Source organism: Galeopterus variegatus, unplaced genomic scaffold (genome assembly GCF_000696425.1).
Source record: "Galeopterus variegatus unplaced genomic scaffold, G_variegatus-3.0.2 Scaffold3754, whole genome shotgun sequence".
NCBI classification, from domain to species: domain Eukaryota; kingdom Metazoa; phylum Chordata; class Mammalia; order Dermoptera; family Cynocephalidae; genus Galeopterus; species Galeopterus variegatus.
This window is the reverse complement of record NW_007729865.1, coordinates 156,048-170,751: the sequence shown is the minus strand read 5'-3', so window position 1 is coordinate 170,751 and position 14,704 is coordinate 156,048. Positions and strand designations below refer to the sequence as shown.

Sequence of the window (14,704 nt, the reverse complement as noted above, 5' to 3'; positions counted from 1 at the left end):
CGGGTTTTCCCCCCCCCCCCCCCCGGAAGCCACATTCTGTGCATCGCAGGGGGCACCTCCAAGCACCTGGCTCCCTCCCCAGACCTCAGTTTGTGAGTGGGTGGAGGAAGGGGCAGCCGGTGGCAACCCAGCTTGGTGTGGCTTCTGGGCGGTTCTGCACAGACAGGCAGACTGTAGTGGACCGCAGCAGGCCTGTGGATGCAGTGTGAACACGCATGCATTGGCTTCTGGGAGGGCCTCGGGGCCAGTTGATCATTGAGGGGAGGGACGATCTCTTTGGGCACTCTTGCAGAAGAAATTCCTGTATTGCAGAAGGTGACGATATTATTATTAACCATAACAGCTAACATTCATTCAACAGCTCCTCCCTGTAGTAACCCTGGGAGGAGGGTATGTACAGTAGCTGTTTCCATTTTACATATGGAGAAACTGAGGCCCAGAGAAGTCAAGTGACTTGTTCAAAGTCACATGGCCAGGAAATGGTGGACCTGAGATTTGAACCTGTGGGATGTCAGACTGCAGGGCGTGGTTCTTTAGCACTGGCTTCCACTGACATTTGGCCCTGGGAGGGGCCTTTGGGATGATTGAGACACAGGGTCTGTAGCAGGCTGTGGGAGGTCCCTGGGTATCCTGGGAAGGGCAGCTGCTGAATGTCTGGAGGGGATATGGTCGTGGGGGAGGGGCTCAGAGTGCCCACAGCAGAGTGTCTCCAGGGGCTGGACCCTAGAGGTCTACACTGTCCCAGGGTGGAACCAGGTATCTGGTGAGGTGGTGAGCTCCCCATCATCCCAGTCAAGCTGCTGTAAGCTGAGCTCCTGTGATTTACAGTCGACTTTTTCCAAATGTACTTGGGACCTGTGGATGTTGAGTCCCCTCCCTTGTTTTATAGATGAGGAAACTGAGGCCCAGAGAGGGACCCATCCTTGCCTGAGTTCACACAGCGAAGTGTGACAGATGAGGGACCTTGCCTCCCTGCCTTTTCTCCTCTGGTCCCTCTGTTGCACAGGGCCTGGTCATCCTTCCCAGCTGTCTCTTCTGTGAGATCTTCTCTGGCCAGATCAGTGCTCCGAATTGAGTTGGGGGGCTTCTGGTGTCCCTGTGCCCTGGATGGCTGCTCTGGAGCCCATGGCAGTAGCCCCAGCCAGGGAACCACTGGATCAGCTGGTTTGGCTACACCTCCACCATTCTAGGCAGTGATACTACACAGGATGAGACCAGCCTGCTGGGGGACTGGGGGGTGTGTGCTTGGGTTACCCTCCCACCCCAAGTGACACTAACACCAGTCACAACAATAGGAGAGCTAAGGAGCCACATAACTTCAGCCAGATGTCCTGGGTTCAAATTCCATCACTCCCACTTCCTGGCTCTGTGACCTGGAGCATTTCACTAAACCTCCCTCATGTTCCTTGACTGTAAATGGATGGTAACGACAGCACCTGCCTTGTACAGTGGCTGTGGGGATTTAATGAGCTCCTTGCGTGTCCCCCTCAGGGCAGCGCCTAGCATAGAAGAAGTGTTGGCTGGTGCTATTATACTGTTGTCATTGTACTTGTCATTCTTTTTTTTTTTCTGGTTACTGTTTACAATTTGCATGATTTCATTTAATCCTCTCCAGACCTGTTGGAAGTAGGTACTATTATTTTCTGTATTTTATTCATCAAGAAACCGAGGCTCAGAGAGGGAATGTGACCTGCCTGAGATTGCACGGCAAGCGAGCTTTGAGGCTGAGACTTTGAGTCACGGGGGAGCTGACTCCAGGAGTCTGTGGTGGAGGGGACTTGAGCAGGGCTCTTGGGAGTGTCATTTCAGGCAGCACCTCTACCTGTCCTCCCTGACTCTTGGTGGGAGAGCAGACGTGGAGGCTTGTCAGCATCCCAGGATGTGGCCAGCACCCTTAACCCTCTGCCTGGTGCTCCTTTTCCTGCATGGCTCTCTCTGTCACTTCCCTCTCTTTGCTCAAATGTCCCCTTTTCAGCGAGGCCCATTCCAACCCTCTGCTGAATCCTGACAACCCTTCAACACCCGTTTCCCCCCTTAGCCCTTGTCCCCATGGGTCATGATTTATATTTTACCTATTTGTTCCATTTATTGTGAATGGAAGCTCCGTGAGGGTAGGGAATAAAATTCCTGCCCTATGATTTATTCCTGGCTGTGTTGCCAGCACCCAGAACAATGCCTGGCACATAGTAGGTGATCATTAAATATTTGTTGAACAAATGTTTTGATAGCAGGAGGGGAGGGCAGGTGGAGGGTGAGTAGCCAGATCTTCCCTCTGGAAGAGTCTCTGGTTTGAGGGTGTGGGGACTGGTGGGGTTCCTCTGTCTGGCCTGAGGCTCAGAAGCTAGAGACCTGGTGGGCCGAGCTGGAGGCCCCTCATCCGCCTTTGGCAGGAGCAGCCAGGACTTACTGCCCCTTGGGGGATCAATGGGATTAAATTTTAATCCTCCTTCCTTCCCTGCTGGTTCCTCTGAGAGCTGGAGGACAAGGGTCTGTCTCTAAACACTGAGCCAGCTGGAAAACGCAGCTTCCCTGCCGGGCAGGGCCCGCCTGGCTTTTCTGAGTATTGGACTCTGGCTTATTATCCATTCAGAGCACATCGGCGAGGCGCCTGCTGAGCGAGGCTTTTCCTGCCTCCCAGGAGCTGCCTGCGTGGGCGGGGGCTGGGCAGGTGTGCACAGATGGCAGGACAGCAGGCAGAGTCGCCACAAGCCCTGAGAGGCAGGAGCAGGGCGGGTGGGCCAGGGCACGGGAGGGCAGAAGCGTGATCTGGAAGCAGGGTGCTGGGAAAGGCTTCTTGGAAGCAGTGGGTGGGCTGGGTGAGGGTCACGGTGCAGGCAAAGGCCCAGAGAGGGGATGGGAGTCTCCTTTGATCTTCAAAGGGGTCTGGGGGTCAGGAGGAGGAGGCCTCATGGGTCTGGGAGGAAACCCACACTTTGAGTTTGGATAACACACACACACACAGTTAACACTAGTGAAGTATGTGTAAATAAGGGACCATTTGTGCAGCGTTCAAAGGGGTCTGGGGGTCAGGAGGAGGAGGCCTCATGGGTCTGGGAGGAAACCCACACTTTGAGTTTGGATAACACACACACACACACAGTTAACACTAGTGAAGTATGTGTAAATAAGGGACCATTTGTGCAGCGCAGGCTGTGATGTGCAGGGATTCTGGGTGGTGGGGAGTCCGTGAAGGTGGGGCAACCAAGGTGAGCTTCATGGAGGAGGTGGGATTTGAGCCACATCTGAAGAAATGGCTATGGCGGGGGACAGGTAGAAAGCTATTTCCAGTGGAGATGGCTGTGGCTTGTCCACGAGCTGGTGAGGAGGCAGTTTATGCAAGAATAGACCTGCAGTTGCTGAGCGATGAGGAAACAGAGCAGGAGACTGAAACCCTCGTCTTAGATTTTAGGCATCTTAGTAGGAAAGTGTTCATGCAATGTGATTAAGACTAAATTTTCATGCAGTGTGATTAGAACCAAGCAGGGCAAAGACGAATGATACTATCAGCAATGACCACAAACATGAAGCATAGAGCATGTGGGGGGTGCCCTGGCTGTCCCGGGTAGTGAGTTAGGGCTTTCGGAGCAGTGTTCAGGCCCTGTCTGCAGCCCCGCATCCTGTGCCAGGCCCCCCCTGGCTGTCATAACTGCCCCTGGGGTTGGGGGTTCTTCCAGATTCCATGCTTTACACATGGTCTTTGTTGGCCTCCTGAATTTGGTATGTGAGTCCCCCCGACTCTCACCCACTGAGTCTCCTTCACATACCTGGAAGGGCTCCTGAACTAGGTTGTGGGCGTTGGGCTCCTTGTACAGACAAGGACACTGAGCCTTGGGGTAAAGTGCTGCAGTGGTTGGTGGAGGAGCTCAGTGCGGTGCTGGGGTTTCGGGGCTCCTGGAGCAGGTGGCTGCTGCCTCCACTCCGTAGAGGATGGAGAAGCCTGGTGCTCAGGGCAGAGGATGCAGTGACAGAGCTAGAATGGGGTCCCCAGGCAGGGGATAGGCCAGGGAGTGGGTCGATGTGAGGCTCTGGTTCCTCCGTCCTAGAGGAGAGCTCTGTGTGTGCGTGTGTGTGTGAGGACGCACGCGTGTACCTGTGATGGCTGTGTGCACATGTGTAGAAAGGGGGCGGTGACACACGCCACAAATAGATTATTGAGAGGCTTCGAGATGCTTGTGTGCACGGATCAGTTTATGTGGGGCATGTATGGTTATTTGTGTATTTACACACCACAAGTGTGTGTGTGTTCATGTGCGTGTGTGTGGCCCTAGTGACAGCTGTGTGCATATGTGTGAGTGTGTGTAGGAGTCAGTGTGTGGGGCCCAAAGTTATTTATGCCTTTATTCATCCATGCACATGCATGTGGGCACGTGTGTATATGTGTGCAAGTTCCTGTGTGCAGGTGCCTGTGGATCCTGGGTGCATATGTGTGAACACACACATGTACAAGTCAGCATGTGTGAGACACACTTGTGGTGTGTAAATACACAAATAACCATNCTCAAAGGGGTCTGGGGGTCAGGAGGAGGAGGCCTCATGGGTCTGGGAGGAAACCCACACTTTGAGTTTGGATAACACACACACACACAGTTAACACTAGTGAAGTATGTGTAAATAAGGGACCATTTGTGCAGCGCAGGCTGTGATGTGCAGGGATTCTGGGTGGTGGGGAGTCCGTGAAGGTGGGGCAACCAAGGTGAGCTTCATGGAGGAGGTGGGATTTGAGCCACATCTGAAGAAATGGCTATGGCGGGGGACAGGTAGAAAGCTATTTCCAGTGGAGATGGCTGTGGCTTGTCCACGAGCTGGTGAGGAGGCAGTTTATGCAAGAATAGACCTGCAGTTGCTGAGCGATGAGGAAACAGAGCAGGAGACTGAAACCCTCGTCTTAGATTTTAGGCATCTTAGTAGGAAAGTGTTCATGCAATGTGATTAAGACTAAATTTTCATGCAGTGTGATTAGAACCAAGCAGGGCAAAGACGAATGATACTATCAGCAATGACCACAAACATGAAGCATAGAGCATGTGGGGGGTGCCCTGGCTGTCCCGGGTAGTGAGTTAGGGCTTTCGGAGCAGTGTTCAGGCCCTGTCTGCAGCCCCGCATCCTGTGCCAGGCCCCCCCTGGCTGTCATAACTGCCCCTGGGGTTGGGGGTTCTTCCAGATTCCATGCTTTACACATGGTCTTTGTTGGCCTCCTGAATTTGGTATGTGAGTCCCCCCGACTCTCACCCACTGAGTCTCCTTCACATACCTGGAAGGGCTCCTGAACTAGGTTGTGGGCGTTGGGCTCCTTGTACAGACAAGGACACTGAGCCTTGGGGTAAAGTGCTGCAGTGGTTGGTGGAGGAGCTCAGTGCGGTGCTGGGGTTTCGGGGCTCCTGGAGCAGGTGGCTGCTGCCTCCACTCCGTAGAGGATGGAGAAGCCTGGTGCTCAGGGCAGAGGATGCAGTGACAGAGCTAGAATGGGGTCCCCAGGCAGGGGATAGGCCAGGGAGTGGGTCGATGTGAGGCTCTGGTTCCTCCGTCCTAGAGGAGAGCTCTGTGTGTGCGTGTGTGTGTGAGGACGCACGCGTGTACCTGTGATGGCTGTGTGCACATGTGTAGAAAGGGGGCGGTGACACACGCCACGAATAGGTTATTGAGAGGCTTTGAGATGCTTGTGTGCACGGATCAGTTTATGTGGGGCATGTATGGTTATTTGTGTATTTACACACCACAAGTGTGTGTGTGTTCATGTGCGTGTGTGTGGCCCTAGTGACAGCTGTGTGCATATGTGTGAGTGTGTGTAGGAGTCAGTGTGTGGGGCCCAAAGTTATTTATGCCTTTATTCATCCATGCACATGCATGTGGGCACGTGTGTATATGTGTGCAAGTTCCTGTGTGCAGGTGCCTGTGGATCCTGGGTGCATATGTGTGAACACACACATGTACAAGTCAGCATGTGTGAGACACACTTGTGGTGCTTTGTGCTCTGTACACCTGTGTGCGTATGCATGTGTCCCCGGGGGTACGCGTGTTAGGCTGTGTGCGTGTGTGCAACTGGATGTGCGTGAGGGAGTGTGTGGTTATATCATGCATGCACTTGTGTCCACTCAGGTACATGTGTGAGTCCATGTGTGTATCTTTGTGCGTTTACAGATCTAGTCACATGTATGTGGTCATGTAGGTCCAGTGCTCATGTGTACCTGTGTGCAGAGACTGAGGACTTTTGTTCCCCAGGCTCTTTGGCTGCCAGGAGGCCTGGCCACATGGCCCCGGGGTCCCTGCAGGAGTGCCAGCGCTCAAGGGAGACCCTGCCCCGCCCCCCAGTTGTCTGGCAAAGCCCCACAGGGGTTGGATGCTGAGGGTGAGCTTGGCTCCCCCTCCGTGTTGATTTGAGTCCTGGGTTTGTCTTCTTAGTGGTGAGCTGAGTAACCTCGGGCCATGGCTTCTCTGTGGGCAGTGGCTCCCTCATCTTCAGGGTCAGGCCCTCAGACCCTGGTCCACCCCCCAGTTCTCAGAGCAGAGACCTCTGCTTCCCATGTCTGGGCACACAAGGGGACTCAGCAGGAGGCAGAATTCCAGCAGTATCTTGAGAAAGACCTGTCTCCTCCTTTTCCCCTTGAGTGGATGCTGGGTCCCCTGGACCTTTGCCCCCCTGGCTGGCAGATGTTTGCCTAGCCATCTCTGACAAGCATGTCCTGGTGTGCCCTGCACGCTGGGCCTTGTACCCATGCCAGGAAGATGCAAAACAGTTTCCAGTGTTTGAGTGCTTGCTGTATGCCAAGACCAGAGTGTGAAGGGGACAACCAGGGAGCCAGTGTCAGGAGGTGCCCTTTGAGGGGGCAGTAAGGATACACCAGTATTAGCTGTGGGAATATTGGGGTGGGGGATGTTCCAGGTGGAGGGGGCTTGGAGGAGCCAGAAAGAGGAGCTCAGGGAGAAGTGTTTGGGATTTTCCTAGAACTGTGTGCATTGGCTTCCTCCTAGCTGAGTGTCCTCTCTGAGCCTCAGTTTCCCCATCTGTAGAAAGGGGGCAGTGACACACTCCACGAACAGTTTATTGAGAGGCTTAGAGATCCTAATGTGGTGCAGAGAGCAGGGGGTGGGGCCCCTCCTGCCCCCACCTATATGGAGGGGCAGAGGGGCCCTCCCATGTCCTTGGAAAGGGCAGACTTGTCCAGGGGTGTGGGTGCCTCCCCCATGGCCCTGGAGAAAGTGCCCTCAGCCCATCATTCCTGTGCTTGGGCCTTGCTGGACAACAGCAGCCAAGTATCTGGCACTGGCCTCTTTTTGTCCAAGCGGGGAAGCATTGGACCAGCAGCCAGTGACATTGAGAAAGGACAGGACTCTAGGAGGTGATTGCGGAGTCTGGGGTGTACACATCTCCTGGAGTAAGAATGGTCTGGCTCGAGGAAAAAGCCTGAGCAAAGGAGCCAGCCCACCCTCCATTTCCAGCTGGGTAGACCATTGCCAAGCGCCTACTCTGTGCCAGGCACTGTTCCAGGCGCGGATACAGAGAACAGAGTATACAGAGTCCTGCTTCTCATGGGTCAATGTCCAGGGGAGAGAGACAGTCAGTACGATACACAGCAGGATGATGACCGCCACTCTTGACCACATGTGTGCTGGGAAGACAGCCGGCTGAGGAAAGAGTAGTTGAGGGAGGTGGACTGCCCTGCTGGGTGGTCAGGGAGGGCCTTTCTGGGGAGAGGAGGTGGGAGCATGTACAGATGTGGGGAGCAGCGTTCCTGGCAGAGGAACAGTAGGTGCAAATGCCCAGAAGCAGTAGTGGCTTTCAGTGTGTGGGAAATAGCCGAGGGACCATGGAAATAAAGTGCCAGTGAGAGGGGTCATACCCAGCTGAACCTGGCAAGGAGTTTGGATTTGGTTCCCTGGGTGGCAAGAAGCTGGCAGCCAATGAGGTGAGGAGAGTTTTTGGTGTGGGGCCCCGCATCCACGTTTCCTGGCCATGCACCTTTCTAGGGAGGTGTCTCCCCTCCACTTAATGAGGGAAGTGACAACATGCACATCACTTTGTTCCTTACAAAACATCTTTGCAAAAGTCCTGGGAGTTTGGAACCTGGGTGAGCGTGGCCATTTTGTAGATGGGGAGACTGAGGTCTAGACAGGAAAAGCAGCTTGCTCTTGCTATGGCTTAGAGTGGAGCTGACGGACTCCCAGATGTTGGCCTCTGATGGGCAGATGGGGTGAGAAAGGCCTGCCTGTGTAGGGGCCCCTGGGAGGCAGGGACCAACACACAGGACATCCCCCCAGCTCCCCAGAAGCCAACAAGCAGGTTCTCCTTGCTGGAGCAGGACCAGAGAAGCCGGGGAGCAGGGGTGTGGTGGTAGGATGTAGAGGAAATGCCCCCAGAGAGACCTGGGAGGTGGGGCGGGGGTGGTGGGGATGGATCAGAGCTTGCCGGGTCCCAGCCTTGACCTGCCACTTGAGTTTGGGCTGGTCGCGTTCACTGAACCTCAGCTTCCTCAAGGGTAAACAGGCTGAAGCCAAAACCTTCTGCAAAGGGCTCCTGCAAGAATCCAAGCTTTGGAACATGTAGAGGATCAGGGCAGGGTACACCTAGGGAGGTGCCTGGTGTGGCTGTGGCCCTTGTCACTCTTGTTAACATGTCAGTAATAACAGCCAACCTTTATGCTGTGCCCCCTCGGTACCTGACCCTGATTTTAAATGGTCTGTAACCTCATTTGATTCTTGTCTCAGGGCATGTGGTGGGTTCTACAATTATCTCGATTTTATAGACAAGGTAACTGAGTCTCGGTGAGATGAAGGGACTTGCCAAGGCCATACAGCTAGTAAGTGTATTTGAACCCAGGCAGGTTGGCTTCAAAGCCTTTGCTCTCACCACTGTGCTATCTTGTCTTTCCAGTAGTACAGCATCTTTAGGAATATTTCATGACAGTTTTTTCTGAGTGCATCATAAGTATGCCACCTTTTAGAAATCAAATCACATCTTAAAATGCGCTAGGATTGCTCAGGGCTTAGATAGGGAGCCTGGGAAAGGGCGTGTGAGGGAGCCGAGGAACCCTCACACCAGGGGTATGAATGGTGAGCTGGCTTCTCAGGTGCACCCATCGAGCAGCCTGGGGCTCCCCTTGGCTTCCACAGGTCAGAAAGGGGTTGCTCCCTGCTCTTTTCTCCCAGGGGTTCAGAAAGCCCCCTCCCCAGGTATCCAAATCCCTGAGAGTAAGGGTGTGGTTGAAGATGGAATCCACTATGGTTCATAGGACACAGGCTGTTGGAGCCCCCACCCTGGGCTCTGGGCCAGATCCAAGACCCAGCTATGTGATGCTGTGGTGTCTAATGGCCTGGCCACTACACCCCTGCCCTTTCTGTGTTTGGTATCAGTCCTTTATCTAGATGGGCATTTGTTGCTGATGCCAACAGAGCCTCGTAATATGTACAAACTCCTGTTCATCCGTCAAAACCCCGCTCATGTCTCCCTCCTGTTACCTTTCCAGGGAAGTGACTTGTGTCCTGCTTTGTGCCTCTCTTGTACGCCACACGTGCCTTTCTCTGCCTGAGAGTACTAAGCTGCCTACTAATCTGCCATTACCTCCCTTGACGGACTGCCCACTAGACTAAGTTTACTGCAGGCAGTCTGGGTCTAGTTCATTCTGTGTCTCCCTGGTGCTCAGTATGGAGTGGGTGCTCAGAAAATGTTCTGGGAGCTGCCCTGCTCCCCAGCCCACCCCATACCCTGTCCTTCACTCCACCTGGCTTGGGGATTCTCTGTCTTCAGTACCCCAGGGTGGATACTTTCCTGCTGCTTCAAGGGCGCATCTGGGGCAGGGGTGGTCTGTGGACTCTTGGGGTGGTACCTGCCCCACTCCACAGGAGATGCCAGTTCCAAGCCTCGGGGAGGCCTGGCATGGGACCTGGCCCTTGGCTTTCTCCCTTCCTGGAGCCTGGAGACTGTAAGAAGGACTTCTTCCTACATCTTCTTTCTATGCCTTAGTTTCATCATCTGTAAATTGGGGATATTTCTGGTACGTGCCTCACATCGTGCTTATCTTTTTTTTTTTTTTTTTTTTTTAAAGGTGACCAGTAAGGGGATCTTAACCCTTGACTTGGTGTTGTCAGCACCACGCTCTCCCAGTGAGCAACCGGCCATCCCTATATGGGATCCGAACCTGTGGCCTTGGTGTTATCAGCACCACACTCTCCCGAGTGAGCCATGGGCCGGCCCCCTCACATCGTGCTTATATGTAATTTATATTCTAATAATGCCTGCTGTGTGCCCAGTGCTTGGCTCCTAGTAGGTGCTCAGTAAAATGGGAATCATAACCATAATTTGTCCCTGATTTTCCAGCCCCCAGCCACACTCTGAGGCTGCTGGTCTCAGGGTCTCAGCTCTGCACAAAGGGGGCCGAGAGCATGGCTTTGCTCCTGGGTGGGCTGGGTCCTGGGCTCTAGGCAGAGGCAGTTCTAGGTGACAGCTTGAGCCCACCTACATGCCCACTCTCTTCTTCCACGGGCTGGTGCGGGGAAGGGTGGTGAGTCTGGACCTTGGCACCACTCCTCTCTGCTGAGACACTAGGAACCTGGGCCCTTCACCCTTGTGAGAAGCTCTGGGAGAGCTGGCCCCAATTCCGTTGTCAGCTACACTCCCCAGGGCTCTGGGTCACCTTCTTTTAGCGGGTCTGGATTTGGGGATCATGGGGGACATTTTCAATATGATGATGGTGACTTACACAGCCTGTCCTCACAACCCATGTCACACATCGCATGGTCTCCCCCATTTCAGCTGAGTCTCTGGAGGGACTCGCCTCATCCACCTGCGTGTGTGCTCCAGAGGGCAGGCATCTCTGGGCCCAAATCTGCTCAAGTTCTGCCTCCTGTCCTGGGACACAGCCCCTGATGAAGCCACCTTCCAGAGCCCCTCTGTCCACCTGTCCTACAGCCTCCCCGTACCCCTGGCTGGCCTGGGCTGCCTTCCCGGACTCCTCAGATCAGGCCCTGGTGGTCCCAGGCTGGGGGCCGGTAGGGCCTGGCTGGGCACAATGTCCGCCTTCACAGCCCAGCGTGGGGGCCCCAGGGTCCAGCCTATTGAATGAGCAGGCCCGGAACCCTTTCTGCCTCATGTTCCTGTTTTCCTAATAAGTCTCGGTTGTGAGTGGGGAGGGAGGTGGGGAGGCCCTGGGGCAGCCCAGAAATAATCACATGATTGTGAAACACAAGAATCCTAGAAAGGGTATCTCTGAGCAGCTCCTTCTCACCCTCCTTCCTCCTCCTCCCTCGCTGGCTGCACTAGCTCTGAGGTCACTGTAGACAACCCAACCAGCTTCCAGGGTGAAGGGAGGCATCTCAGGCCTGGCAGTGTCTGCTGTGCTGGCCAGGAGCTGCACCCACATCACTGGGGAGCCGGGCACCAGGGGGCTCGGCACATTGGTTCAGATCGAAACTTGGTGGCCTTGCAGGGCCACTGCGGGGGTATGGAGGCCCCTCTGTGTTTTTTCCAGCCCGGGGAGGTTTTGGAGGGGGATCCAGGCCTCCCTCCCCCTGTGCATCAGCATGCCGGGTTGGGCAGCTGCCCGCTGTTCCATAAGACCTCTATTTATAATCTTTTCTGTGTGTGTGTGTGTGTGTGTGTGTGTGTGTGTGTGTGTGTTTAATTCCTCCTCTTCTCCATCACCCTGCAGAAGAAGGCTGAAGCTGCACACCGGATTCTGGAAGGCCTGGGGCCCCAGGTGGAGCTGGTGAGCTGGGGTACAGGGTGGGAGCTGGGGGTGGGGGGGTGGCTAGAGGTGTGGGCAGGACAGCAAGTGGTGCGGAGGACGAGGAAGTCATCTATTGCCCAGTCTGCCCCAGACAGCCGGAAATGCACCCTCCTGATAAGAAGACTGGCAGATAGTGGTGGGGGGCAGACCGTGCTAGGGCCACCCGTGCACTGCTGCTCATGCCCTGAAGCCCAGCCAGTCAGGCTGCAAGAAGAGTCACCTGTCTGGAGTCTGAACGATTTGTTCCAGCTTTGTGTGGAGAGCCTGTTCTCTGGACCAGATGATCTGGGTTCAACTCCCAGGTCTGCCACTTCATGGCTGTGTGACCTTGAGCAGGTCTCTTAACTTCTCTGTGCCTCACTTTCCTCATCTGTAAAATGGGAAAAATAACAACACTTATCCCACTGGGTCACAGTAGGGAATGACTGTGTTCATTTCTGTACAGCATGGAGTATGGTGCCAGCTTGGGGAACAATAAGTGCTGAATGTTAACTGCTGTGACGATTATTATTACTGTTGTCAGTGCCATTTCTTTGAGGCGAAGAGGCTGTGTCCACAGCAGAGCTAGAAAGCAGACCCTGAGCCTCATGGAGGCCCTGACCTGGGGGTGGTGGAAGCAGAAGCCTTAGCCCCGGGAGAGGGGGCATGAGCCTGGGGTGGGCTCGGAAACCTCACCTGGCTCCTCCCTCCCCTGCTGGGCGCCTCCCCCTCAAGATTCCTGGGCATGGGTGCTGGGCTCCCTGCCGGGGTCTTGCTTCCCCATTGGGCATGGTTTCTGAGAAGTCTCTAGCAGCAGCTTCTTCTTCACAACTTTATAGAGACACGATTCATATGCCACACAATCCACCCATTTAAAGTGTACAATTCCGTGGTGTTTATTCATAGATGTGTACAACTATCCCTACAGTCAGTTTTAGAACATTTCGTCACCTCGAAAAGAAACCCTCTGTTTCTATGGATTTGCCTATTCTGGGCATTTCATATGAATGGAATCACATCATACGTGGCCTTCTGTGTCTGGTTCTTTCACTCGGCATTATGTTTTCGGGGCTTATCGATGTTGTAGCAGGTGTCCGTGCCTTATTCCTTTTTATGGCTGAATAACATTCCATCGTGTTGATACCATTTTGCTTTTCATTCATCAGCTGATGGCAGATTGTTTTCATTCTTTGGCCGTTGTGAATAAAGCTTCTGTGACATTTGTGTGCAGTTTCTATGTGGACGTATGTTCTCATTTCTCTTGGGTAGATACCTAGGAGTGGAATTTCTGGTCATGTTAACTCTATGTTTAGCCTCTTGAGGAGTTACCAGACTATTTTCCAAAGTGGCTACACCATTTTATGTAATCTTGGTTTCCCCTTTTTGCCAAATGGGAATGGCAGGATTGCATGTGGTATGCAACCATTTCCAGACTTCTAGGCTCTCCCTGCCCTCTCTCTTTTCTTAATAAGTCTCTGGGGGGAAGTGACTGGAGGCCACTGTGTCTTAGGGACCCGAGGGATGCAGGTGAGGAAGCAGCGACAGGGTCTGTGTGGGCCAGTCGTGGAAGGGTGGGGGGTGTCTGTAGGTCTCAGAAACTTTGGAACCACGGGGCATCAGAATAATTCTTTTCTGATTCTTTGAGGGAAAAGGGGTTGTCTCCTGCTTGGGGATCTCAGAGCAGAGGCTTCCTCAAGGCTGGTGGCCCAGGAGGCCAAGGTCTGCAGTGCTGGGACTGCATGGCTATCTTCAGAGCCCCATCGAAGTCAGTAAGCCTTTGGCTTGGTGGCCTTCAGTGGGGACGGGGAAGAGACTGGTATTACCAGGGTACCTACTGTGTGTTAGATCTCATGGAGGTGTGGCAGTCCTCATTTTCTGGATGAGGCTCAGAGAGGGCAGTGCCTTGCTGAGGGTCACACAGCAAGAGATGAGGCGATGATGTGTGTTGAGCTCATGGGGGTGCAGCTTGCAAGGTCTGCACAGATCTGCCCTCTGTCTTGGTCCCTGCGAGGTCCAAGTGGCCAGAGGTGTCCCCAAATGAAGGCAGTTCAAATCAGCTGTGGGTCACTGGGCCACTCCACTGTGAATCCAGCTCCCTAGGGGTCCCCCCCATCCACAGCTATGGAGTGCAGCCAGGGAGTGCTCAGCCATGAATAGGCCATGGTGGGCACTTTCTGATGCCCCTGCACTTGGAGATGGAGTCCTTGTGGCTGCTGCCCGGTGCTGGGTGCTCTGTGATCACCTTGGGAGGGAGGCCGGACTTCAGGGTGGAATTTGCATTCATTAGAAAGGAAGAAAATAGCACGGAAGGCACTCACCAGGGCTCTGAGGCTTGCAAGACCCTATGGCATCGCCCCCACTCCTAACTGGGCCCTGGGCACTGTGGGACCAGGCCTGGAGGGAGTAAGAGCTGGTGGGTGGGGGAGGGTGTGCTACTTTGAGTCATGTGCTTCCTTCCTGTTCAAAGGTGTTATTTTAAGAACCTGGTGTCACCAGAGGGTTGAGGGCTGTGGCTGATGCTTCATTTACTACCAGCTCAGTCCACCTGGGACTGCTGGCTCTTCTCGGTCACCCCAATAGCTATCTTGAAGTCAGGCCTGAAGGGAGGACCCCTCCTTTCTCCCCCAAACCCTTTCTTAGTCATGGTCATACCTCATTTCTGCCCAGGGCTTCACATCTTGCAAATTCTCCCCCTCTGTGGTCTTTCTGCCCTCTGAATGATCGGCTGTGTGTGCATTTTTAGAGGAAGAAACAGAGCTTTAGAGAGGACTCCTGGGTGCCATACCTTAGCCTTCCCCAGGGGGCTCCCCTCACTCCTCTGGGGGCTGTGGGAGGGACTGTTCCCTCCTAGGTGTTGTGTCCCCTTGATCTCAGGATGAAACCTGCAAGGTAGTGAGAGGCAGGGGAAAGCCGTGCCCGCCCGCTTGCTGCCATACTGGGACAGGCCTGGGCCAGAGGAGCTGCCTGCCTTGGTGCAGTCCCTCTGCAGAGGGTGAGGAGGGGTG

At 54.3% G+C, this 14,704-nt stretch overlaps 1 protein-coding gene across 3 annotated transcripts in view; it reads left to right on the top strand.

The window, feature by feature from the left end:
• NCOR2 (nuclear receptor corepressor 2) overlaps positions 1-14,704 on the top strand; it is a 161,922-nt gene that overhangs the window by 25,398 nt on the left and 121,820 nt on the right. For all 3 annotated transcript variants that reach the window (XM_008585917.1, XM_008585916.1, XM_008585915.1), the window contains exon 6: positions 11,643-11,699. In XM_008585917.1, the coding sequence (XP_008584139.1) occupies positions 11,643-11,699 (57 nt within the window). The remainder of the gene's footprint in view (positions 1-11,642; positions 11,700-14,704) is intronic.